This window comes from Dendropsophus ebraccatus, chromosome 2, assembly GCF_027789765.1.
Source record: "Dendropsophus ebraccatus isolate aDenEbr1 chromosome 2, aDenEbr1.pat, whole genome shotgun sequence".
In the NCBI taxonomy this organism is placed as follows: domain Eukaryota; kingdom Metazoa; phylum Chordata; class Amphibia; order Anura; family Hylidae; genus Dendropsophus; species Dendropsophus ebraccatus.
The window spans coordinates 128,671,773-128,697,188 of NC_091455.1; the positions used below are offsets into that span (position 1 = coordinate 128,671,773).

The following is a 25,416-nucleotide window of genomic DNA, read 5'->3' on the forward strand; positions in this document are numbered from 1 at the left end:
TGAGCGAACCTCGAACATGCTCGAGTCCATCCGAACCCGATCATTCGGCATTTGATTAGCAGTAGCTGCTGAAGTTGGATAAAGCTCTAAGGTTGTCTGGAAAACATGGATACAGCCAATGACTATATCCATGTTTTCTACATAGCCTTAGGGCTTTATCCAACTTCAGCAGCCACCGCTAATCAAATGCCGAACAATCGGGTTCGGATGGTCTTGAGCATGGTCAAGGTTCTCTCATCTCTAGTATATATATATATATATATATATATATAGATAGATAGATAGATAGAGAAAGAAAGGGTAGCCACAACCTCCACACCTTTAACCTCAATTGTTGGTGTGTGTCAGTCAGCAAACTACATCTGTGTTCCCAGGCTATCTGATACTTCCTCGCTTCCAACCATCCTTCTAGCCATTTGGATCTTGTTCCATTTCTAATTCTCAGCTCAGCTCCAGTCTGAACAGCATCTTCTCATATTTTGAAGTGTGACCACAGAAGAAGAGCATCTAGTTCCAGGCTGTATAGTAATCAAGAGGAGCCACCTCCATGTGCCTGGTCCAACCATTACACCAGGGCTGTGGTACGGTGTATTGGGTCCTATGATCCACATCATTATCAATTCAAAAAAATTCTGGCCAAGTACTGGCCAATTTTATTGGCTGAAATAATTTTTCTGAAACTGCACCATCACCCTGGCTCAGATCACAACTTACAAGTTCCTATCCATGTGGAGGGTGTATCTTTTGTAAACATATGCCCAAGAAGACATCCTTCATGAATCCAGTGGACAACCAAGCATACGAGATACCTGATTTCATTAATTGATTGACTACTGGTATAGTTTATGTTCTATCTTGTATCTTGTCTGAAATTTTATGTTGAAAAAACGGTCCAGCCTCTGCATAGGAGAATCTGAAAGCACCTCAGCAATGTAAAGACAAATACTGATACCTCTATCACCATATTAAAGAGCATCATGGCAGCTCCACTGTGGGACTCATAAAGGGAATCTGAACTGCAGGCTCCTCCAAGAGGAAGTCCGTTGGATCCATGAGGGCTTCAACTTCACTGCGTTCATTGTGGCTATTTAATTGTACAGTAATGGTAGTTACCATCACATCATTAATCCTGCCTTTATCCCATAATTAGTAAAAATACTTTTTTTTAATTATTATGTTATATTTTCATTATCATTTACTTTTTCATTTTATATTCGGACATCATCCTATGAGAATGCTCTAGTCTAGCCTGGATATATTAATGTTTAATCTTGTGGCTTTGTATATACTTAACATTATCTTCCCAGCTACTGTCTTCCTCTTTGCTTCATGTGAGGTTATATTCCTCCACTGAAAATCGTGCATCAAGACCTGTGCACGGACGCCACCTCTAGTCAGTACACATGCGTTGGGAGATCCCGGGGATCTCAATGACGTGTTCCATTCGGGCCAGTCCTCCCTCTGACACCTTTTTGTGATGCGGGCCCGATGGTGATTCAGGAATGTGACGGATCATGTGACTCTCTGCGACCCTTCCCTGTTCGCAGACAAACTAGCTCATCCATTGGTTTAAGTGATCAGCTTCCTAATAGGAATTTTTACTTGCCATAATTATGTCTCAAATCTGGGAAAGCTGGGGAATCCCCTCTTTGATTGGCGGTGCACAGTAATGCAGTAAGATTTTATTTAACTCCGGAACTGGCGTGCTTTCAGTCTGCCTGCTAGCTCTTGACAAAGGTACCAGGAGTTCCGAAATATGTTTACAGGGGCACACTTATATTTTAAATTGTACCACACTGCCTCTATACTACAGCTCAGTCTGCTCAGTCTGCTCAGTCCGATATACAGTAACATTTAGCAGCTATTAGGATCGTATCTAGCCAACAATATTATCATTACCACCAGATGGCAGAGTGGTTGTGCTTTTAAAAGTGTGCATTTTAATTTGATTTGGTTCTGTTACGTTTTTAGTTTATGATTTTTTTAAATAAAATATTCCCAGATTTATTGGGAAAAATAGGTTTTTTTTGGGCTGCTTTTTGGCAATTCATCATTTGCGACTTTTTATGAAGTTGCACAAACAGGTGCAGGCCTACGTCTGGTCAGTACCAGGTGAATATGCTTGAGCAATTTTTGCATTTGACTTCTTGTGCGACTTTTTACTTAGATAAATTCACGATGGCAGTGCTACATTTTAATAAATCAGTCACAAGATATTGGAACAAAATATACACCAATTCCCATTAGAAGAGTTACACAAATTAAAATCCTCAGCTATACACACTGCTGCTATAATGTGCCTGAACTTACACTCAGCCATTCATACTGCTGTAAAGAAAAGTTTCTGTCACTGTCCTCCTGCACAGTGATTCTCACTTCCTGATTTGTCCATGCTTAACACACACCCCTTCCCCATTGCTGTCATGTGACCACACAGACCTTTGAAAGCAGCCCTTCTTCTCTTTTCTAGCCTGTTGTACTATGCTACTGCATTATGGGGATCTGCAGCTTCATCCTGTATCTACAAATTGCTGCTGTATTTTAAGGTTTATGCACATATTCTACATCACAGTGCTATACTGTATAGTAACTTATAATATGACATATTTAGCTCTAAATATTTGTTTCATTTGTTTTACATGTTATTCAGAATTTTAAAAAATCATTATTTTTGGGGTGTGGAACCAATCGTCTGCATTTCAATTATTTCTTATGGGAAAATTTGCTTTGGTTTAAGAGTGATTTAGATTACAAGCGCAGTCCTGAAGCGAATTATGCTCATAATCCAAGGCACCACTGTACATGGTGTATGAGTGATATATGTATACTTTATGTTATATACATGGTGTATGTGTGATATATGTATACTGTATGTTAAATACAAGGTATATGTGTGATATATGTATACTGTATTTTATATACATGGTTAATGCGTGATATAAGTATACTGTATGTCATATACCCCCATCCCCTGCCCCATCCCTGGTGTCTAGTGGGGGAGATGCGATCGCGGAGGGGACATCCCTTCTTCTTACCAAGCCAGGCCTCAGCGTCGGAATGACACTGATCCTGGCTCAGTAATCCATAGATCTGGGCTGCAGCAGCCCAGGGTAAGACAGCACTGATCTAATTGATCAGTGCTGTATTAAGTATACTGCTCTGATCTCTATGAGAGATCACTGAAGTAATAATAATTTATTAATAAAAAAAAAATTAAAATCCCCTCCCCTAATAAAAGTTTAAATAACCCCCTTTTACAATTTTATTAATACAAATATTGGGTTGTTGTGGGTCCCTTGGGCTCTTGTCACAGCAATCTGGAGTGGCAACTGACCCAGCCGGATTGTCGGAGTTCTGTGTGTTTGATATAAAAGTAAAACAACTTTACTGTAGAGCTTTCACAGGTTTACAGTACACGTTTCACAGACAGTAGTAATCATGACACATACTTGAGTGCTTGACTTAGTGCTTAAAGTGGAGCTGTCAATATAACTTTCAAATTCTAAATCAACAGTAGATGTGAAATAAAGCAAGTTTGCAATATACATTCTTTATTTTTTTGGTGTTATCATGCTGTAAAACAAGGCTGTACTTACCAGAAATCAAGGTCCAGTCTCCTGAGGGCAAATCTTCTGACTTGTGCTGGTTGAAACTAACAGACTAAACACAGGAATTCCAGCAATTACAGAGAGTCACAGCTCAATGTGGCCATCAATCACATGACTGCCTTCTCTCTGTGAGTGCTCAGATGACCTGGTAAACACAGGACTTCCTGTTTTCTTGCTTTATATCACATCTACTTTTGGTTTAGATTTTAAAACCTTTAGTAGCGAAGTGATACTCGTACTCACGTTTAGACTGTGTCTGACTGCCTTCTGCCCTACAGTTTCAAGCTACTCATTCCGTTCCGGAAAATAGGACCGGATTTTTTAGATCCTGTCCTATTTTCGTCCGGAAATCCGGCACGGACGCCCCCATAGAAGTCTATGGGAGCGCCGGAATCACGGGCATTTTCCTGATGTATATCAGGAAAGTGCCCGCGATTCCGGACTGGTAGAGAGCCAGCCCCGGCCGCCGTCCGATCACCCGCACACCCCCATCCCCCCCGCACCGCACCGCACACTCTGCCCGGCACTACAGGGCTGGCCGGCCAGAGTGCGGTGCAGATCCCCCCCCCCCCGCCGCCTAACCCCCAGTACCCGCTAGTCCCCCCCCCCCCCCCGCCGCCGCCGCTCACCACTGGAGCACCGGCTCTCTTGCATCTGACTCTCTTCCCCCCGGGAACTCACCACCGGGCCGCCCGCCGGATGCTCTGCACCTCCGACCGCCGCCCGGACCTCAGCACTGCACTCTGACCCGGACCCGGACCCCAACCTCGCGGCCCCGACAGAGCAGGATCCAGGACAGGTGAGATTACCCCTTAGGACTACTACTCCCACCATGCTGTGCTGGCAGGCCATGATGGGAGTTGTAGTTCTGCAGCCTGTGGCCATCCAGGTTGCAGAAGTACAACTCCCATCATGGCTCTGCTGGCAGGCCATGATGGGAGTTGTAGTTCTGCAGCCTGTGGCCATCCAGGTTGCAGAACTACAACTCCCACCATATCTTGCTGACAGGTCATGATGGGACTTGTACTTCTGCAGCCTGTGGCCATCCAGGTTGCAGACGTACAACTCCCATCATGCCTTGCTGACAGGCCATGATGGGAGTTGTAGTTCTGCAGTCTGTGGCCATCCAGGTTGCAGACGTACAACTCCCATCATGCCTTGCTGACAGGCCATGATGGGAGTTGTAGTTCTGCAGCCTGTGGCCATCCAGGTACATGGGTACCTGTGATTTATGTTGGCATACTAGACCATATTATCTCATCAGGAAATCCTGAAGGTTTTTCCTGATGGTTTCCTGATGGTAAAAACGGATTACTGTCAGGAAATCCTGATACTATCCTGATGACATTTGAGGTCTCCTGATCAGGATTTCCTGACAGTAAAAACTGACACGGACGTGTGAATGGGGCCTTAGTCTGTAATTAGAGCCCGATTTATGTTGGCTTTTTGTACACAATACTTGTTTCCCTATTCAGATATGAGACAGCAATAGTGACTGATTTAGGAAACACTGCTTACTGAAGTTTGGTGTATACATTTACCATGTATTCTGGGGGCTCTCCAGGTGTATGGATACATTTACCATCTATTCTGGGGGCTCTCCGGGTGTATGGATACATTTACCATCTATTCTGGGGGCTCTCCGGGTGTATGGATACATTTACCATCTATTCTGGGGGCTCTCCAGGTGTATGGATACATTTACCATCTATTCTGGGGGCTCTCCAGGTGTATGGATACATTTATTATCTATTCTGGTTCTCTCCAGGTGTATGGATACAATTACCATCTATTCTGGTTCTCTCCAGGTGTATGGATACATTTACCATCTCTTCTGGTTTTCTCCAGGTGTATGGATACATTTACCATCTCTTCTGGGGGCTCTCCAGGTGTATGGATACATTTACCATCTATTCTGGGGGCTCTCCAGGTGTATGGATACATTTACCATCTATTCTGGTTCTCTCCAGGTGTATGGATACATTTACCATCTATTCTGGGGGCTCTCCAGGTGTATGGATACATTTACCATCTATTCTGGGGGCTCTCCAGGTGTATGGATACATTTACCATCTATTCTGGTTCTCTCCAGGTGTATGGATACATTTACCATCTATTCTGGGGGCTCTCCAGGTGTATGGATACATTTACCATCTATTCTGGGGGCTCTTCAGGTGTATGGATACATTTACCATCTATTCTGGGGGCTCTCCAGGTGTATGGATACATTTACCATCTATTCTGGGGGCTCTCCAGGTGTATGGATACATTTACCATCTATTCTGGGGGCTCTCCAGGTGTATGGATACATTTACCATCTATTCTGGGGGCTCTCCAGGTGTATGGATACATTTACCATCTATTCTGGGGGCTCTCCAGGTGTATGGATACATTTACCATATATTCTGGTTCTCTCCAGGTGTATGGATACATTTACCATCTATTCTGGGGGCTCTCCAGGTGTATGGATACATTTACCATCTATTCTGGGGGCTCTCCAGGTGTATGGATACATTTACCATCTATTCTGGTTCTCTCCAGGTGTATGGATACATTTACCATGTATTCTGGGGCTCTCCAGGTGTATGGATACATTTACCATGTATTCTGGGGGCTCTCCAGGTGTATGGATACATTTACCATATATTCTGGTTCTCTCCAGGTGTATGGATACATTTACCATCTATTCTGGGGGCTCTCCAGGTGTATGGATACATTTACCATCTATTCTGGTTCTCTCCAGGTGTATGGATACATTTACCATCTATTCTGGGGGCTCTCCAGGTGTATGGATACATTTACCATCTATTCTGGGGGCTCTCCAGGTGTATTGATACATTTACCATCTATTCTGGGGGGCTCTCCAGGTGTATGGATACATTTACCATCTATTCTGGGGGCTCTCCAGGTGTATGGATACATTTACCATCTATTCTGGGGCTCTCCGGGTGTATGGATACATTTACCATGTATTCTGGGGCTCTCCAGGTGTATGGATACATTTACCATCTATTCTGGGGCTCTCCAGGTGTATGGATACATTTACCATGTATTCTGGGGCTCTCCAGGTGTATGGATACATTTACCATCTATTCTGGGGGCTCTCCAGGTGTATGGATACATTTACCATCTATTCTGGGGGCTCTCCAGGTGTATGGATACATTTACCATCTATTCTGGGGGCTCTCCAGGTGTATGGATACATTTACCATGTATTCTGGGGGCTCTCCAGGTGTATGGATACATTTACCATGTATTCTGGGGCTCTCCAGGTGTATGGATACATTTACCATGTATTCTGGGGGCTCTCCAGGTGTATGGATACATTTACCATATATTCTGGTTCTCTCCAGGTGTATGGATACATTTACCATCTATTCTGGGGGCTCTCCAGGTGTATGGATACATTTACCATCTATTCTGGTTCTCTCCAGGTGTATGGATACATTTACCATCTATTCTGGGGGCTCTCCAGGTGTATGGATACATTTACCATCTATTCTGGGGGCTCTCCAGGTGTATTGATACATTTACCATCTATTCCGGGGGCTCTCCAGGTGTATGGATACATTTACCATCTATTCTGGGGGGCTCTCCAGGTGTATGGATACATTTACCATCTATTCTGGGGCTCTCCGGGTGTATGGATACATTTACCATGTATTCTGGGGCTCTCCAGGTGTATGGATACATTTACCATCTATTCTGGGGCTCTCCAGGTGTATGGATACATTTACCATGTATTCTGGGGCTCTCCAGGTGTATGGATACATTTACCATCTATTCTGGGGGCTCTCCAGGTGTATGGATACATTTACCATCTATTCTGGGGGCTCTCCAGGTGTATGGATACATTTACCATCTATTCTGGGGGCTCTCCAGGTGTATGGATACATTTACCATGTATTCTGGGGGCTCTCCAGGTGTATGGATACATTTACCATGTATTCTGGGGCTCTCCAGGTGTATGGATACATTTACCATGTATTCTGGGGGCTCTCCAGGTGTATGGATACATTTACCATATATTCTGGTTCTCTCCAGGTGTATGGATACATTTACCATCTATTCTGGGGGCTCTCCAGGTGTATGGATACATTTACCATCTATTCTGGTTCTCTCCAGGTGAATGGATACATTTACCATCTATTCTGGGGGCTCTCCAGGTGTATGGATACATTTACCATCTATTCTGGGGGCTCTCCAGGTGTATTGATACATTTACCATCTATTCTGGGGGCTCTCCAGGTGTATGGATACATTTACCATCTATTCTGGGGGCTCTCCAGGTGTATGGATACATTTACCATCTATTCTGGGGCTCTCCGGATGTATGGATACATTTACCATGTATTCTGGGGCTCTCCAGGTGTATGGATACATTTACCATCTATTCTGGGGGCTCTCCAGGTGTATGGATACATTTATTATCTATTCTGGTTCTCTCCAGGTGTATGGATACAATTACCATCTATTCTGGTTCTCTCCAGGTGTATGGATACATTTACCATCTCTTCTGGTTTTCTCCAGGTGTATGGATACATTTACCATCTCTTCTGGGGGCTCTCCAGGTGTATGGATACATTTACCATATATTCTGGTTCTCTCCAGGTGTATGGATACATTTACCATCTATTCTGGGGGCTCTCCAGGTGTATGGATACATTTACCATCTATTCTGGGGGCTCTCCAGGTGTATGGATACATTTACCATCTATTCTGGTTCTCTCCAGGTGTATGGATACATTTACCATGTATTCTGGGGCTCTCCAGGTGTATGGATACATTTACCATGTATTCTGGGGGCTCTCCAGGTGTATGGATACATTTACCATATATTCTGGTTCTCTCCAGGTGTATGGATACATTTACCATCTATTCTGGGGGCTCTCCAGGTGTATGGATACATTTACCATCTATTCTGGGGGCTCTTCAGGTGTATGGATACATTTACCATCTATTCTGGGGGCTCTCCAGGTGTATGGATACATTTACCATCTATTCTGGGGGCTCTCCAGGTGTATGGATACATTTACCATCTATTCTGGGGGCTCTCCAGGTGTATGGATACATTTACCATCTATTCTGGGGGCTCTCCAGGTGTATGGATACATTTACCATCTATTCTGGGGGCTCTCCAGGTGTATGGATACATTTACCATATATTCTGGTTCTCTCCAGGTGTATGGATACATTTACCATCTATTCTGGGGGCTCTCCAGGTGTATGGATACATTTACCATCTATTCTGGGGGCTCTCCAGGTGTATGGATACATTTACCATCTATTCTGGTTCTCTCCAGGTGTATGGATACATTTACCATGTATTCTGGGGCTCTCCAGGTGTATGGATACATTTACCATGTATTCTGGGGGCTCTCCAGGTGTATGGATACATTTACCATATATTCTGGTTCTCTCCAGGTGTATGGATACATTTACCATCTATTCTGGGGGCTCTCCAGGTGTATGGATACATTTACCATCTATTCTGGTTCTCTCCAGGTGTATGGATACATTTACCATCTATTCTGGGGGCTCTCCAGGTGTATGGATACATTTACCATCTATTCTGGGGGCTCTCCAGGTGTATTGATACATTTACCATCTATTCTGGGGGCTCTCCAGGTGTATGGATACATTTACCATCTATTCTGGGGGCTCTCCAGGTGTATGGATACATTTACCATCTATTCTGGGGCTCTCCGGGTGTATGGATACATTTACCATGTATTCTGGGGCTCTCCAGGTGTATGGATACATTTACCATCTATTCTGGGGCTCTCCAGGTGTATGGATACATTTACCATGTATTCTGGGGCTCTCCAGGTGTATGGATACATTTACCATCTATTCTGGGGGCTCTCCAGGTGTATGGATACATTTACCATCTATTCTGGGGGCTCTCCAGGTGTATGGATACATTTACCATCTATTCTGGGGGCTCTCCAGGTGTATGGATACATTTACAATGTATTCTGGGGGCTCTCCAGGTGTATGGATACATTACCATGTATTCTGGGGCTCTCCAGGTGTATGGATACATTTACCATGTATTCTGGGGGCTCTCCAGGTGTATGGATACATTTACCATCTATTCTGGTTCTCTCCAGGTGTATGGATACATTTACCATCTATTCTGGGGGCTCTCCAGGTGTATGGATACATTTACCATCTATTCTGGTTCTCTCCAGGTGAATGGATACATTTACCATCTATTCTGGGGGCTCTCCAGGTGTATGGATACATTTACCATCTATTCTGGGGGCTCTCCAGGTGTATGGATACATTTACCATCTATTCTGGGGCTCTCCAGGTGTATGGATACATTTACCATCTATTCTGGGGGCTCTCCAGGTGTATGGATACATTTACCATCTATTCTGGGGCTCTCCGGATGTATGGATACATTTACCATGTATTCTGGGGCTCTCCAGGTGTATGGATACATTTACCATCTATTCTGGGGGCTCTCCAGGTGTATGGATACATTTATTATCTATTCTGGTTCTCTCCAGGTGTATGGATACAATTACCATCTATTCTGGTTCTCTCCAGGTGTATGGATACATTTACCATCTCTTCTGGTTTTCTCCAGGTGTATGGATACATTTACCATCTCTTCTGGGGGCTCTCCAGGTGTATGGATACATTTACCATCTATTCTGGGGGCTCTCCAGGTGTATGGATACATTTACCATCTATTCTGGTTCTCTCCAGGTGTATGGATACATTTACCATCTATTCTGGGGGCTCTCCAGGTGTATGGATACATTTACCATCTATTCTGGGGGCTCTCCAGGTGTATGGATACATTTACCATCTATTCTGGTTCTCTCCAGGTGTATGGATACATTTACCATCTATTCTGGGGGCTCTCCAGGTGTATGGATACATTTACCATCTATTCTGGGGGCTCTTCAGGTGTATGGATACATTTACCATCTATTCTGGGGGCTCTCCAGGTGTATGGATACATTTACCATCTATTCTGGGGGCTCTCCAGGTGTATGGATACATTTACCATCTATTCTGGGGGCTCTCCAGGTGTATGGTTACATTTACCATCTATTCTGGGGGCTCTCCAGGTGTATGGATACATTTACCATCTATTCTGGGGGCTCTCCAGGTGTATGGATACATTTACCATATATTCTGGTTCTCTCCAGGTGTATGGATACATTTACCATCTATTCTGGGGGCTCTCCAGGTGTATGGATACATTTACCATCTATTCTGGGGGCTCTCCAGGTGTATGGATACATTTACCATCTATTCTGGTTCTCTCCAGGTGTATGGATACATTTACCATGTATTCTGGGGCTCTCCAGGTGTATGGATACATTTACCATGTATTCTGGGGGCTCTCCAGGTGTATGGATACATTTACCATATATTCTGGTTCTCTCCAGGTGTATGGATACATTTACCATCTATTCTGGGGGCTCTCCAGGTGTATGGATACATTTACCATCTATTCTGGTTCTCTCCAGGTGTATGGATACATTTACCATCTATTCTGGGGGCTCTCCAGGTGTATGGATACATTTACCATCTATTCTGGGGGCTCTCCAGGTGTATTGATACATTTACCATCTATTCTGGGGGCTCTCCAGGTGTATGGATACATTTACCATCTATTCTGGGGGCTCTCCAGGTGTATGGATACATTTACCATCTATTCTGGGGCTCTCCGGGTGTATGGATACATTTACCATGTATTCTGGGGCTCTCCAGGTGTATGGATACATTTACCATCTATTCTGGGGCTCTCCAGGTGTATGGATACATTTACCATGTATTCTGGGGCTCTCCAGGTGTATGGATACATTTACCATCTATTCTGGGGGCTCTCCAGGTGTATGGATACATTTACCATCTATTCTGGGGGCTCTCCAGGTGTATGGATACATTTACCATCTATTCTGGGGGCTCTCCAGGTGTATGGATACATTTACCATGTATTCTGGGGGCTCTCCAGGTGTATGGATACATTTACCATGTATTCTGGGGCTCTCCAGGTGTATGGATACATTTACCATGTATTCTGGGGGCTCTCCAGGTGTATGGATACATTTGCCATATATTCTGGTTCTCTCCAGGTGTATGGATACATTTACCATCTATTCTGGGGGCTCTCCAGGTGTATGGATACATTTACCATCTATTCTGGTTCTCTCCAGGTGTATGGATACATTTACCATCTATTCTGGGGGCTCTCCAGGTGTATGGATACATTTACCATCTATTCTGGGGGCTCTCCAGGTGTATTGATACATTTACCATCTATTCTGGGGGCTCTCCAGGTGTATGGATACATTTACCATCTATTCTGGGGGCTCTCCAGGTGTATGGATACATTTACCATCTATTCTGGGGCTCTCCGGGTGTATGGATACATTTACCATGTATTCTGGGGCTCTCCAGGTGTATGGATACATTTACCATGTATTCTGGGGGCTCTCCAGGTGTATGGATACATTTACCATATATTCTGGTTCTCTCCAGGTGTATGGATACATTTACCATCTATTCTGGGGGCTCTCCAGGTGTATGGATACATTTACCATCTATTCTGGGGGCTCTCCAGGTGTATGGATACATTTACCATCTATTCTGGGGCTCTCCGGGTGTATGGATACATTTACCATGTATTCTGGGGCTCTCCAGGTGTATGGATACATTTACCATGTATTCTGGGGCTCTCCAGGTGTATGGATACATTTACCATCTATTCTGGGGGCTCTCCAGGTGTATGGATACATTTACCATCTATTCTGGGGGCTCTCCAGGTGTATGGATACATTTACCATCTATTCTGGGGGCTCTCCAGGTGTATGGATACATTTACCATGTATTCTGGGGGCTCTCCAGGTGTATGGATACATTTACCATATATTCTGGTTCTCTCCAGGTGTATGGATACATTTACCATCTATTCTGGGGGCTCTCCAGGTGTATGGATACATTTACCATCTATTCTGGGGGCTCTCCAGGTGTATGGATACATTTACCATCTATTCTGGGGCTCTCCGGGTGTATGGATACATTTACCATGTATTCTGGGGCTCTCCAGGTGTATGGATACATTTACCATGTATTCTGGGGCTCTCCAGGTGTATGGATACATTTACCATCTATTCTGGGGGCTCTCCAGGTGTATGGATACATTTACCATCTATTCTGGGGGCTCTCCAGGTGTATGGATACATTTACCATCTATTCTGGGGGCTCTCCAGGTGTATGGATACATTTACCATGTATTCTGGGGGCTCTCCAGGTGTATGGATACATTTACCATCTATTCTGGGGCTCTCCAGGTGTATGGATACATTTACCATCTATTCTGGGGGCTCTCCAGGTGTATGGATACATTTACCATCTCTTCTGGGGCTCTCCAGGTGTATGGATACATTTACCATCTATTCTGGGGGGCTCTCCAGGTGTATGGATACATTTACCATGTATTCTGGGGCTCTCCAGGTGTATGGATACATTTATCATCTCTTCTGGTTTTCTCCAGGTGTATGGATACATTTATCATCTCTTCTGGTTTTCTCCAGGTGTATGGATACATTTATCATCTCTTCTGGTTTTCTCCAGGTGTATGGATACATTTACCATGTATTCTGGGGCTCTCCATGGGGCATATACAGTAACCCCATTTACATGGCTGCAGGGCCGGATGAGGTGGCTCCCGCGTACAGTATATCGGAAGTGTGCGCCATATTCTGAAGATACTCTACAAACGTCTTAGATGACAGGAGGCGACACTGTACTGATCACCTGACCATACCAGCTGATCAGTACAGACGTCTCTGATACGTCACTCGCTGACCTGGCGAATGAGGAATCTGCTTGTAACAACGCGAGATCTCCGAGAGAACGTTGCTATCAGCTTAGGCCGCGGCCAGTCGGGTTCCTTGTGGGAGTGGGAGCGAACGGGGACCGGACTGGTTTTACTTCCTGAAAACAAGCGGTGGCGGCGGAGGGGGCGTGTCTTGTGGAAGCTGGAAGCTGCCGTACAGGACGGGCACCATGGAGACTGCGGAAGAAGGTAACAGGCCGTGTGCACAACAGCAGGAGCTCTAGGACTTGTGGCTGCTCAGTGTTTGTGTATGTGACATGTTAGAGGGCTGACGTAGTGCTGCGCTCTGCTCGCCTGCAGTGATGGGAGACGCTGAGGGATGACACCTGCAGCCTTATTCCTCTCATACACTGCTTCAGCCACGTATGGGAGATTGTACAGCTACTTTCAGATCAAGTTCTCCCCCAGCCTGCGCTGTGGGATACGCTGTGGGATACGTTAGTAACCTGCAAGTTATGACGACTTTTACCACAGCATAGTCTGCTGCTTAAAGGGCGTATGCACGGGAAAACATTTGTAAAAAATGAATACGTTTTTGGGGGGATTTATCAAGACTGTACTCCTAAACTGCTTTTAAATTAGGCCCCGCCCCCTTTCCTTGCCCAAATTCATTAAGATACGCATGCCTCTTAGTGAATCCGGCTGGGCGCCCAAACCTGTGCCCGGCGTACCTGCTTCCAGCTGGTGTAGATTTGGATCATGATTTGCGCCTGCTCGCAGGCATAAATCCTGATAAATAAAGTGTGGGAGGAGGCCACACCTCCTCCCTGCCTTGTTGCTCCCCCTGCCCCGCCCATCAGGCGAGTGGGGAAAACGGCAGGCGTATGCCAGGGAGAAGGGCTGAATCTGCGCCTTCTCCCTGGCATACGCCCCTGCTGTACATTTCATATATGTCCCCCTATATCTACACAGAAATTCTTATCTTTCCCTCGGGATGGCACATGCAGTTTCCCAAGGGAAAAACTATGGGCCTGTTGATTGGCAGAACAGGCTGTTGTCAACCTGGAAACCCGGAAGTGTTTTTGGGACGGAGCTCTGTGGCTGTAGTGGAAGAGAGGGGAAGATAAGTAGTTTTTTTTTTATGTTTACTACCTCCTGGAGATCTTTCTTTAACCCCTTCCTGCACAAGGGCGCAACTGTATGTCCTCATGCGGGTGGGGGGGTTCAGAGGGGGTCCGCGCGGCGATCCCAGGGGTCTGCTTGTAGCCCGGGACCGCGGCTATTAGCGGGCACGGTCCGATCGCCATGCCTGCTAATTAGCATTTTAAATGCAGCTGTCAAAGCTGACAGCTGCATTTAAAATGCTGCTTTGCCACTTCCCTGGTGTCTAGTGGGGGGGATCGCCCCCCTGCGACGTGGTCACACAGGAGTGATCCCCGCATCTGGTCCCGGCCGGGGTCTGTGCCGTAAAGCGCTTTTGTTTTCGGCAGCCAAAAGCAATAGAGTGCCTATCTCATGGACCTATGCAGTATTACTATACTGCATAGATCTCTATGAGAGATCAGAGCAGGCATACTAGAAGTCCCCTAGGGGGGTAAATGGCGCAAACGCCAAAAAATTCTGAATGTATGTGCAATGGCCTTTTAAACACAAGGAGGAAAAAACTAAAGCGCAAAAAAAAGGGGGTTAAATAACTGCCTGCCAATACGAGTTTCTACGGCAGTCACTAATCATCCTTATTCTGATCTCATCAGCTTTTTACGGCGGTATCAGATAAACATTTTAAATCCTGCGCTCTCAGGAGATCAGCTATGTGTCAGTATGACAGCTGTTCTCCTGCTGTAACTAAACAATGTGAAGAGTCCTCCATTCTGGGTAGTTTAATCTGTTACATGCTGCCGTCAAATCATGACAGCGGCAAAGTAATTGGTTCCAGTACCCCACTGGAGGAAATATATTCACCTGATCAGAAATCCAACGACTAGGTCTGGCTTCATTGTTATGGGGGCTGCCATATTGCTTGAGCAGTTTTTAACAGCTTTTGGTGACATGCTTTACAGCAAGACTTGTGGACATGTCCCCTGAGATAAACATGAAACATTTCTGAGCGTAGAAATATTAGGCATGGAAGTACTGTTCTTAGGTATGGCAGTGTTGTTTTTTGTAACACCTATCCAATGCTACCAGTAGCTTTATATGCCTTGGAGGTGCTCAGTCAGCACTATGTAGGCAGGATAAGAAAACATTAAAGCGGTCATAAACTGCTATTGTGGTCCTTCTCAGTGTCTTGAGCTGTCATTAAATCTGATTCTGCTACATCGCAAGAGCTTCAGGCACATGTTGTGTGTTTTTCAGATTTTTGCTTTGGATGGGCCTGTCCCAGCATTCTGCTGTGGATTATGTAGGCGCCCACACCCCACTGTAAACTCTTATTCATAGATTCATAAATGCGGTCTCGTTAAACAAATGGTTAATCAAAATATTTATGCTGGGAGAAAGATGAAAGGTTTGGTAGGTTTTAGTCAGTTGAAAAAAGTTTATTGGTCACAGACAGACTAAATAGTAATCTTGCTGACATGATGAGTGATCCATAAACCTTAAAGGACAACTCTGGCCTAAACATACTTTTTAATATGTCATTACTTATGGAAAGTTAGACAAATTCCTAATGTACATAAATTATGGGAAATGCACATTTAGTGCTATTTCCCTTAATTTAGTAGGTCTGGCAAGGTTCAGATTCTGTAAAAAAAACAGTGACGTCACAAATCAGTTGTAATTCCTATGGAGTGTCCAGCAGGGAGCGCACTATATGTAGAAGTCTATGGCACTGTATTGTGTCTATGGAAGTCTATGTAAAGTATTGTAATGTAATGTACACTATGCTTTATTGATTGAATACATACATGGAATACTTTGAGGAGCACTGCAGAGTGGTGAGCTCTGCAGTCCCCGGCAGGGGATGTGAACTGCAGTGCATCAGCGGCAGTAGTGGGTGATGGGGATGGCCCTGGTACTACTCCCCCATCATCTGCTCATACTATGAGCAGATGATGGGAGGAGTAGTACAGTGTATATGTGTCCCACAGCACTGAGCAGGGAGGGAGGGGGGAAGTAGTTAGTTGCACAGGCACCTCTCTCCCTCCCTGCTTGGTGCCCTCCAAATGTATTGAGTAAATACATGTATGTAATACTTTGAGGAGCAAAGACACTTGCCCCCCAAAGTATTCCATAAATGTATTCAATCAATAAAGCATAGTGTACATTACATTACATTACTTTACATAGACTTCCATAGACACAATACAGTGCCATAGACTTCTACATATAGTGTGCCCCCTGCTGGACACTCCATAGGAATTACAACTAATTCATGACGTCACAGTTTTTTACAGAATTTGAAGCCTGCCTGATCTGCTAAATTAAAAGAAATAGCCCTATATGTGCATTTCCCATAATTAATGTACATTAGGAATTTGTCTAACTTTCCATAAGCAATAACATGTTAAAAAATAAGTTTTGGCTGGACATTTGATCAGTTAACAAATATAGTTAGCTGTTTTTTTTAATCACCCTAGATTTATCAAAGGTCACATGTCTAATAATAAATTATGTGAACATGTGAATTTTAAAAGCGAGGCGGTATACAATATATTGTCACATTTTTTGCTACTATGGATCATTGCAACTTTTTGTCTTGTTCGGCCACAGCACTCTCTCCAGCTGTGTGTGCACTGTGAGGAAATAACTCCCACACCTCTGACAGATTCCACTTAGCTGAAGGCCTGGTGCCTGCTCAACTGGACTCGTATATATGAGTCCACTCCACTGTATTCATGAAGGAAATGCTCATTTGTCAATTATTTTTGGCTTTTGTGCTTTGATTGCAATGACATTTTCAATGCAACAACGGCCGTTGTTTGACACTCAGTACAATGGCTGTTGTTTTTAAAGGGAACCAATCACGAAAAAAAGGTCCATAAAGCTAAGGAAACGTGCTGGTACATCAGCCAGCACGCTTCCTAAACATCCCCCTGTACCCCCCGTGATCCCCTCTATTAGTCAGTATTCGTACTTTGATTAAGTCCTGCGCTGTATGTAAATCTCCGCCAAGTAGTCACGGTGGGCGGATTTAGTCATTGTCCTGGGAGGCAGGAGGCGCTCCCTCCGTGCTGCCCGTGCGCAGCGTCCTGAAGACGTCAGCCCGCTGCCAACGTGGAACGCAGGCCCCGGCTGACGTAAGTGAAACACACGACTTTCAATCACGCCCCTGTGGGCGTGATTAAAGCGCTTCCTGCCGCCCAGGACAATGACTAAATCCGCCCACCGTGACTACTTGGCGGAGATTTACATACAGCGCGGGACTTAATCAAAGTATGAATACTGACTAATAGAGGGGATCACGGGGGGGGGGGACAGGGGGATGTTTAGGAAGCGTGCTGGTTGATGTACCAGCACGTTTCCTTAGCTTTATGGACGTTTTTTTCGTGAATGGTTCCCTTTAAGTGCTGCTCACCATATGTTATAACCATATAGTAATGTTATTATGTAGAGAATGTGTTTTATTCTTCAGTTATTACTTTCCAGTATCTGTGGTGTGAATTCTTGTACTTTGATTTTTCAATCATTGATAGCTTTCCTTTTTTTGCCCAGAAGATATATGCAGGGTGTGTCGATCAGAAGGAACGGCAGAAAAACCTCTTTATCATCCTTGTGTGTGTACTGGCAGTATTAAATTTATTCATCAAGAGTGGTAAGTTTTGCATTTCATTTTTGTCCAGATGTTCAATATCCCCCTATGAGGTCTAATTTTTTGAGATACCAGTTGTACTTTGTAATGACACACTTAATGTTTCCATAAAATATGTTGCTAAACAATAATTTAGGAGGTTAAATTAAAAAAAAAAAACTATTTTTCAAAATTTAGATGTTTTTTTACTTTTTGCCTTTCTGCTACATCGCCATCCCTATCTCAGCTCTGCTACATCGCCATCATCAGGCATAAGCATTGCATGATGGGAAATGTAGTTTCCTATCTTGATTATAGACCACCTTTTAGAAAAACTTGTAACCCAGGAACGGCAGCAGCTAGAAAGACGGGACACGGCTCAAAATACTCAGGGGGCCTTGGTGAGTAAGAACAGCTAGGTTTGGGAGCATTTCATTTTTTTAGCTCTTGGGGGGAATACCCCTTTAACCAAGCGGAGTTTGATACATATATCAGGGCTTGAGGAGGCTGTGTTTTTAAAGTTCACACTTACTAGACTTTTTCCTTTCCTTTTGGACAATAGTTACATTTTACGGGTTTATTGAGGGTAAAATTCGGGTCCCCTTTGTCTTTAGCAGCAACCCTATCCCCTATATTAGTTCTAGCACCCTCGTTTATGTGTTTGTTTTCTGTCACTAGGAATTGGTGATCAGGCAGGGGAGAGTATTTCTTATTTGTGTTTTTAAAGTTTACCTGAACCCTTTTAAGAAAATGTTTACAGTACTTTTGTTTACTAAAACATAATATATAATTTTATTTTGCATTAATTAAGTTTTTTTTTTTTTTTTTTTTTTTTTTTATTGCAGCTTGGTCCAATGGCTTAAACACAGCCGGAAGGAATACTGTGAATTATGCAAGCACAGATTTGCCTTTACACCAAGTAATTTTCCTTATATCTGTTTTTGTTGGTTTATCTTTGCACCCTTTAAAGCTGCTGTCACACACCACAGTTGTTTGTGGAAAACTGCCACTGCAGTTTTTGAGCAAAAAGGATGAAATAATGGAAAATATAGAGAAAGGACTTCTGCTTCCTATTGAATCCACTTCTGCAGCAGAAGTTTTTCCAAAAAGTGTGTGACAGCAGCCTTGCCCTGGTAAGGTCATGATGGCTTGCCCCTCCCACCCAGAAAGTGGTAAATGTCTAATTGCAGGTAAAAGCACTGTGCTTATGCTGTCAATCAAGCCTAAGTGGCAGGAGGGCGCACAGCATCGCCATGACTGGAAAACAATTGTTATTGCTGCAGGGGATAAAGGTCATTTTCTCCATTTTGCGGGATCACCGAGCCCCCGGTAGAACAGCGTCTATTTTAACGTTTCACTTTCGTTATAACCTTCAATATCTAAATCAACAGTAGATGTGATTATAATGCAAGTTAGCAATTGACATTTTTTTGTTGTTGGCAGCCATTTGCAGTTCATCATAAATTTTCAGTTGTATTAGAGATGCGAATGCTTCTAGAAGTAGTGGCTGTGATCGCATCTCTATACACTACAGCCGCCGGTCAGCATGCCCCAATTTCTACATGGTGCTGTGGTTGTTACTCTGTGCCCCAATCAGTTACAGCCCATGATTTGGACTAGCTGTGGCAGCATGTTCTTAAAGCGACTCCGTACCCACAATCTGACCCCCCCCCCAAACCACTTGTACCTTCACATAGCTGCTTTTAATCCAAGATCTGTCCTGGGGTTCGTTCGGCAGGGGATGCAGTTATTGTCATAAAAACAACTTTTAAATCGGCAGCGCTGTGTCTAACGGCCGGGGCTTACATTTGTATATGCATTAGGCTGGCACAACCTCTTTGTCCATCCTCCCCACCCTCCTCATCATTAGGAATGCTCCAGGCAGATTGCTTCCTATTCCCCACCTGTGTGTATAATGAACACTGGCTGGATCGTTAATACACCTGTGCAAAGCTCAAACAGCAGTAAATGTTCCTGGATCATTCCTAATAATGAGGAGGGTGGGGAGGAAGGACATAGAGGTGGTGCCAGCCTAATGCATATACAAATGTAAGCCCCGGCAGTTAGACACAGCGCTGCCAGATTAAAAGTTGTTTTTATGACAATAACTGCATCTCCTGGCGAACGGACCCCAGGACAGATCTTGGATTAAAAGCAGCTATGTGAAGGTACAAGTAGTCTGGGGGGGGGGGGTCAGATTGTGGGTACGGAGTCGCTTTAAATACATTTAACAGGCAGCTGTCAGATTTGGGACTTTGGGACTGGGTGAGTCTATGACAGGACCCTCCAATAGGGAGAAAAAGCTAGACATCAAATCCTACTAGTTATGCAGATGTTATGGCTGCCAGAAGCCATTGGCAGTGATCACATCTGCATAACATGTAAAAAAAGGGTCTGTCATTTCTGCCCTTCTGCTGTCACTTGTGCTTTTATGAGAGAAGCGACACAAAAGGTGTTGAAATCTTTATACAGTAAAAAAAAAATTACAAACAAATGGGGGCCACGAGTTAAAGGAGAAGTCCGGCAAAAATTTTTATTAGGGTACAAACACACGGCATATACGCTGCGTATTTACTGCTGCGATACGCAGCCAATAAGCAGCAAATTAGATCTAAATAACTGAACACAGCATCAAATCTGCTGCCTATCTGCAGCGTATCTGCTGCGTATACGCTGTGTGTGTTTGTACCCTTAAAGTATTTTATTGCCCCCCAAAAGTTATACAAATAACCAATATACACTTATTAAGGGAAATGCACATAGTGCTTTTTGCCCTGCACTTACTACTGCATTGAAGCTTCACTTCCTGGATAAAATGGTGATGTCACGACCCGACTCCCAGAGCTGTGCGAGCTGTGGCTGCTGGAGAGGATGATGACAGAGGGACACTGAGGGACACAGGGCAATGGAGGGACACTGAGCATCCCTCTGCCATCATCCTCTCCAGCAGCCACAGTCCGCACAGCTCTGGGAGTCGTGAAATCACCATTTTATCCAGGAAGTGAAGCCTTGATGAAGTAGTAAGTGCAGGGAAAAAAGCACTTTATAAGCATTTCCCTTAATAAGTGTATATTGGTGATTTGTATAACTTTTGGGGGGGCAATACAACACTTTAATAAAAATTTTTCCCGGACTTCTCCTTTAATAGAAAACTCCAGGCAAATTTTTTTTTTTTTTATATGTTTTTACATAAGCTAAGATAGACAAATTCCTAATATACTAACTTATAGGAAGTGCACATGTAGTGCTATTTCCCTCAATTTAGTAGATCAGGCAGGCTTCAATTTCTCTAAAAAAAAAAAAAAAAAAAAGTGACTTCACAGCTCCCCAGTCCATATACCTGCAGGATCCAGCAGGGGGCGCAGTCTATTTAGAAGTCTATGTCGAAGGTATATGTAGTGCACTCATCCTCGCACCCTCCCCCTTCTGCCCGTCGCCGTACATCTAACTGACTCCGTCCATGCCTGGTGCCCGCTGCCGTGCACAGGGGCTGGCTGGCAGATTTTAGCCTGGGGGGCAAGCACACGGCACTGGCCCTTGACTGGCAGGCTAGCGGCCCATCCTTTAAGGACCACTCTGGCCCTTACCTGGTATTACCCTCCCCAAATAAGTGCGGGAAAGGAAGATACTACATGCGCCACAGAATTATAGTATTGTGGCCAGTGTTCCCAGCCACGAAAAGCCCTTGTAATTGTCTCACCTCCGGATGAAATGTCTCAAGCCCCTGAGTACTTCTTTAAACCTAGTGGTCTCTCACATGCTATATAGTATGTAATGAGAGCTATCCCAGGATATATATCTATTGGATTAAAGGGAACCTAGCTCAGGTGCACAGCATAGTACCTTAGGGGGCCTTTACACAGAGAGATTTATCTGACAGATGTTTGAAGCCAAAGCCAGGAACAGACTATAAGCAGAGAACAGGTAATAAAGGAAAAACTGAGATTTCTCCTATTTTCAACTCCATTCCTGGCTTTGGCTTCAAAAATCTGTCAGCTAAATCTGTCTGTGTGAATGCACCAGGGTTAAGGTACCATGCTGTGTACCCGGTGACCCTGTTATCAGTGCTGTAATCATTTACAATGCCCTTCTGGTTCTCTTATCATGTTACAACCATCAGCCCTGAATCTCTACAGCACCAGCTGTTATCAGAGGAGGTACTACAACTCCCAGCATATCCTGAGGGCTGCAGACTGTCAGTAAATGCTGGAAGTTGTAGTGTTTGCAGCTGTTGTACTTGGAGGATTCTTGGTGTATTGTATACTGGAGGCTTTGTGGGAGATCAGAATACAGAGTTCTGTGGGGGCTCAGTATGTGGATGTGACCCCAGAACAGAACTGATACAGTTATATACCGTTACTGACCAAATCAAATACACCAGTATATAAGAAACATATATTATCACTGTGACCACAACCATTACCACCCCATACTAACTAATACCACCAAACCATAACTGAGATCCAGTATACCCAGACCAATAATACCAGTATAAAAGAAACAAATATCACAACCCCTTCACCACCGCCACCATTACTAACTAACATCCACTGTACAAATACCAGGATCATCCCCATAGAACATGGGTCTCAAACTTGCGGCCCTCCAGCTGTTGCAAAACTACAATTCCCATCATGCCTGGGACAGCCAAAGTCGAGATATCATGTGTAATCGAAGATACATAATGAGCTGCTAGATAGCCACTTCCTACTATCTATCTCCTATCTATCTATCTATCTATCTATCTATCATCTATCTATCTCCTATCTATCTATCTATCTATCTCCTATCTATCTATCTATCATCTATCTATCTATCTATCTATCTATCTATCTATCTATCTATCATCTATCTATCTCCTATCTATCTATCTATCTATCTATCTATCTCCTATCTATCTATCTATCATCTATCTATCTATCTCCTATCTATCTATCTATCTATCTCCTATCTATCTATCGCCTATCTATCTATCTATCTATCTATCTCCTATCTATCTATCTATCTATCTCCTATCTATCTATCTATCTATCTATCTATCTATCTATCTCCTATCTATCTATCTATCTATCTATCTATCTATCTATCTATCTATCTATCTCCTATCTATCTATCTCCTATCTATCTATCTCCTATCTATCTATCTCCTATCTATCTATCTATCTCCTATCTATCTATCTCCTATCTATCTATCTATCTCCTATCTATCTATCTATCTATCTCCTATCTATCTATCTATCTATCTATCTATCTATCTATCTATCTATCTATCTATCTATCTATCTCCTATCTATCTATCTATCTCCTATCTATCTATCTCCTATCTATCTATCTATCTATCTCCTATCTATCTATCTATCTCCTATCTATCTATCTATCTATCTCCTATCTATCTATCTATCTATCTATCTATCTATCTATCTATCTATCTCCTATCTATCTCAGGTATAAGAACACAGACAATAGAGCACACTTGTCAAACTCCGTCCCTCCAGTTGTTACAAAACTACAAATCCCATCATGACTGGACAGATAAAGCATGATGGGAATTGTAGTTTTGCAACACTTGGAGGGACGGAGTTTGAGACCCCTGATAAGTTATAAGACCTTATAAGTGATTATAAAGCAGTTACATTCAGTGACTCACAGTAGGCGTCTTCTCTGCATGAAGAGACGTCCACTTTTCTTTTTCTTCTCCATCTGGCTCCGGCCATCATGAAGGCTTCTCTGGCCATGACTCCTCCTCTCCACGGGATCTGTCAGACAGACATTTTAGGCTTCTTGCTCCAGCAACATCCTCATTTGTACATCCCTCCATATAGAATGCCCCCCCCCCCCCGCTGCACATCTCTCCATATAGAAAAGCCCCCCTGCTGTACATCCCCCATATAGAATAGCCCCCCTGCTGTACATCCCTCCATATAGAATAGCCCCCCCCCCCCCCCGTGCACATATCTCCATATAGAAAAGCCTCTCTGTGCATCCCCCATATAGAATAGCCCCCCCCCCTGTGCATTCTCCCTTATAGAATAGCCCCCCTGTGCATCACCCTTATAGAATAGCCCCCCTGTGCATCACCCTTATAGAATAGCCCCCCTGTGCATTCTCCCTTATAGAATAGCCCCCCCTGTGCATCCCCCCTTATAGAATAGCCCCCCTGTGCATCCCCCCTTATAGAATAGCCCCCCTGTGCATTCTCCCTTATAGAATAGCCCCCCTGTGCATCCCCCATATAGAAAAGCCCCCCTGTGCATCCCCCCTTATAGAATAGCCCCCCTGGGCATCCCCCCATATAGAATAGCCCCCCCTATGCATCCCCCCATATAGAATAGCCCCCCTATGCATCCCCCCCATATAGAATAGCCCCCCTGCATCCCCCTATATAGAATAGCCCCCCTGTGCATCCCCCCATATAGAATAGCCCCCTGTGCATCCCCCCATATAGAATAGCCCCCCTGTGCATCCCCCCCATATAGAATAGCTCCCCCTGTGCATCCCCCCTTATAGAATAGCCCCCCTGTGCATTCTCCCTTATAGAATAGCCCCCCTGTGCATTCTCCCTTATAGAATAGCCCCCCTGTGCATCCCCCCTCATAGAACAGCCCCCCTAAGCATCCCCCCTCATAGAATAGCCCCCTGTGCATCCCCCCTCATAGAATAGCCCCCCTGTGCATCCCCCCTCATAGAATAGCCCCCCTGTGCATCCCCCCTCATAGAATAGCCCCCCTGTGCATCCCCCCTAATAGAATAGCCCCCTGTGCATCCTCCCTAATAGAATAGCCCCCCTGTGCATCCCCCCTAATAGAATAGCCCCCTGTGCATCCTCCCTAATAGAATAGCCCCCCTGTGCATCCTCCCTAATAGAATAGCCCCCCTGTGCATCCCCCCTCATAGAATAGCCCCCTGTGCATCCCCCCTAATAGAATAGCCCCCCTGTGCATCCCCCCTCATAGAATAGCCCCCCTGTGCATCCCCCTAATAGAATAGCCCCCCTGTGCATCCCCCCTAATAGAATAGCCCCCCTGTGCATCCTCCCTAATAGAATAGCCCCCCTGTGCATCCCCCCTCATAGAATAGCCCCCCTGTGCATCCCCCGTAATAGAATAGCCCCCCTGTGCATCCCCCCCTAATAGAATAGCCCCCCTGTGCATCCTCCCTCATAAAACAGCCCCCCTAAGCATCCCCCCTAATAGAATAGCCCCCCTGTGCATCCTCCCTGAAGGGGTTTAAAAAAAAAAATAAGATAAACAACTCACCTCTCCTCGGGCCGG

The 25,416-nt window shown here is 44.5% G+C and overlaps 1 protein-coding gene across 2 annotated transcripts in view; it reads left to right on the top strand.

Moving 5' to 3' along the window:
- Positions 1–13,475: 13,475 nt before the first annotated feature.
- MARCHF6 (membrane associated ring-CH-type finger 6) overlaps positions 13,476–25,416 on the top strand; it is an 85,953-nt gene continuing 74,012 nt past the window's right edge. Inside the window, exons 1-3 of one of the 2 annotated variants that reach the window (XM_069958310.1) lie at positions 13,476–13,665; positions 18,070–18,169; positions 18,991–19,064. In XM_069958310.1, coding sequence (XP_069814411.1) covers positions 13,647–13,665; positions 18,070–18,169; positions 18,991–19,064 — 193 coding nt within the window. In that variant the 5' untranslated portion in view covers positions 13,476–13,646. The remainder of the gene's footprint in view (positions 13,666–18,069; positions 18,170–18,990; positions 19,065–25,416) is intronic. The other variant, XM_069958311.1, reaches the window with a different exon arrangement.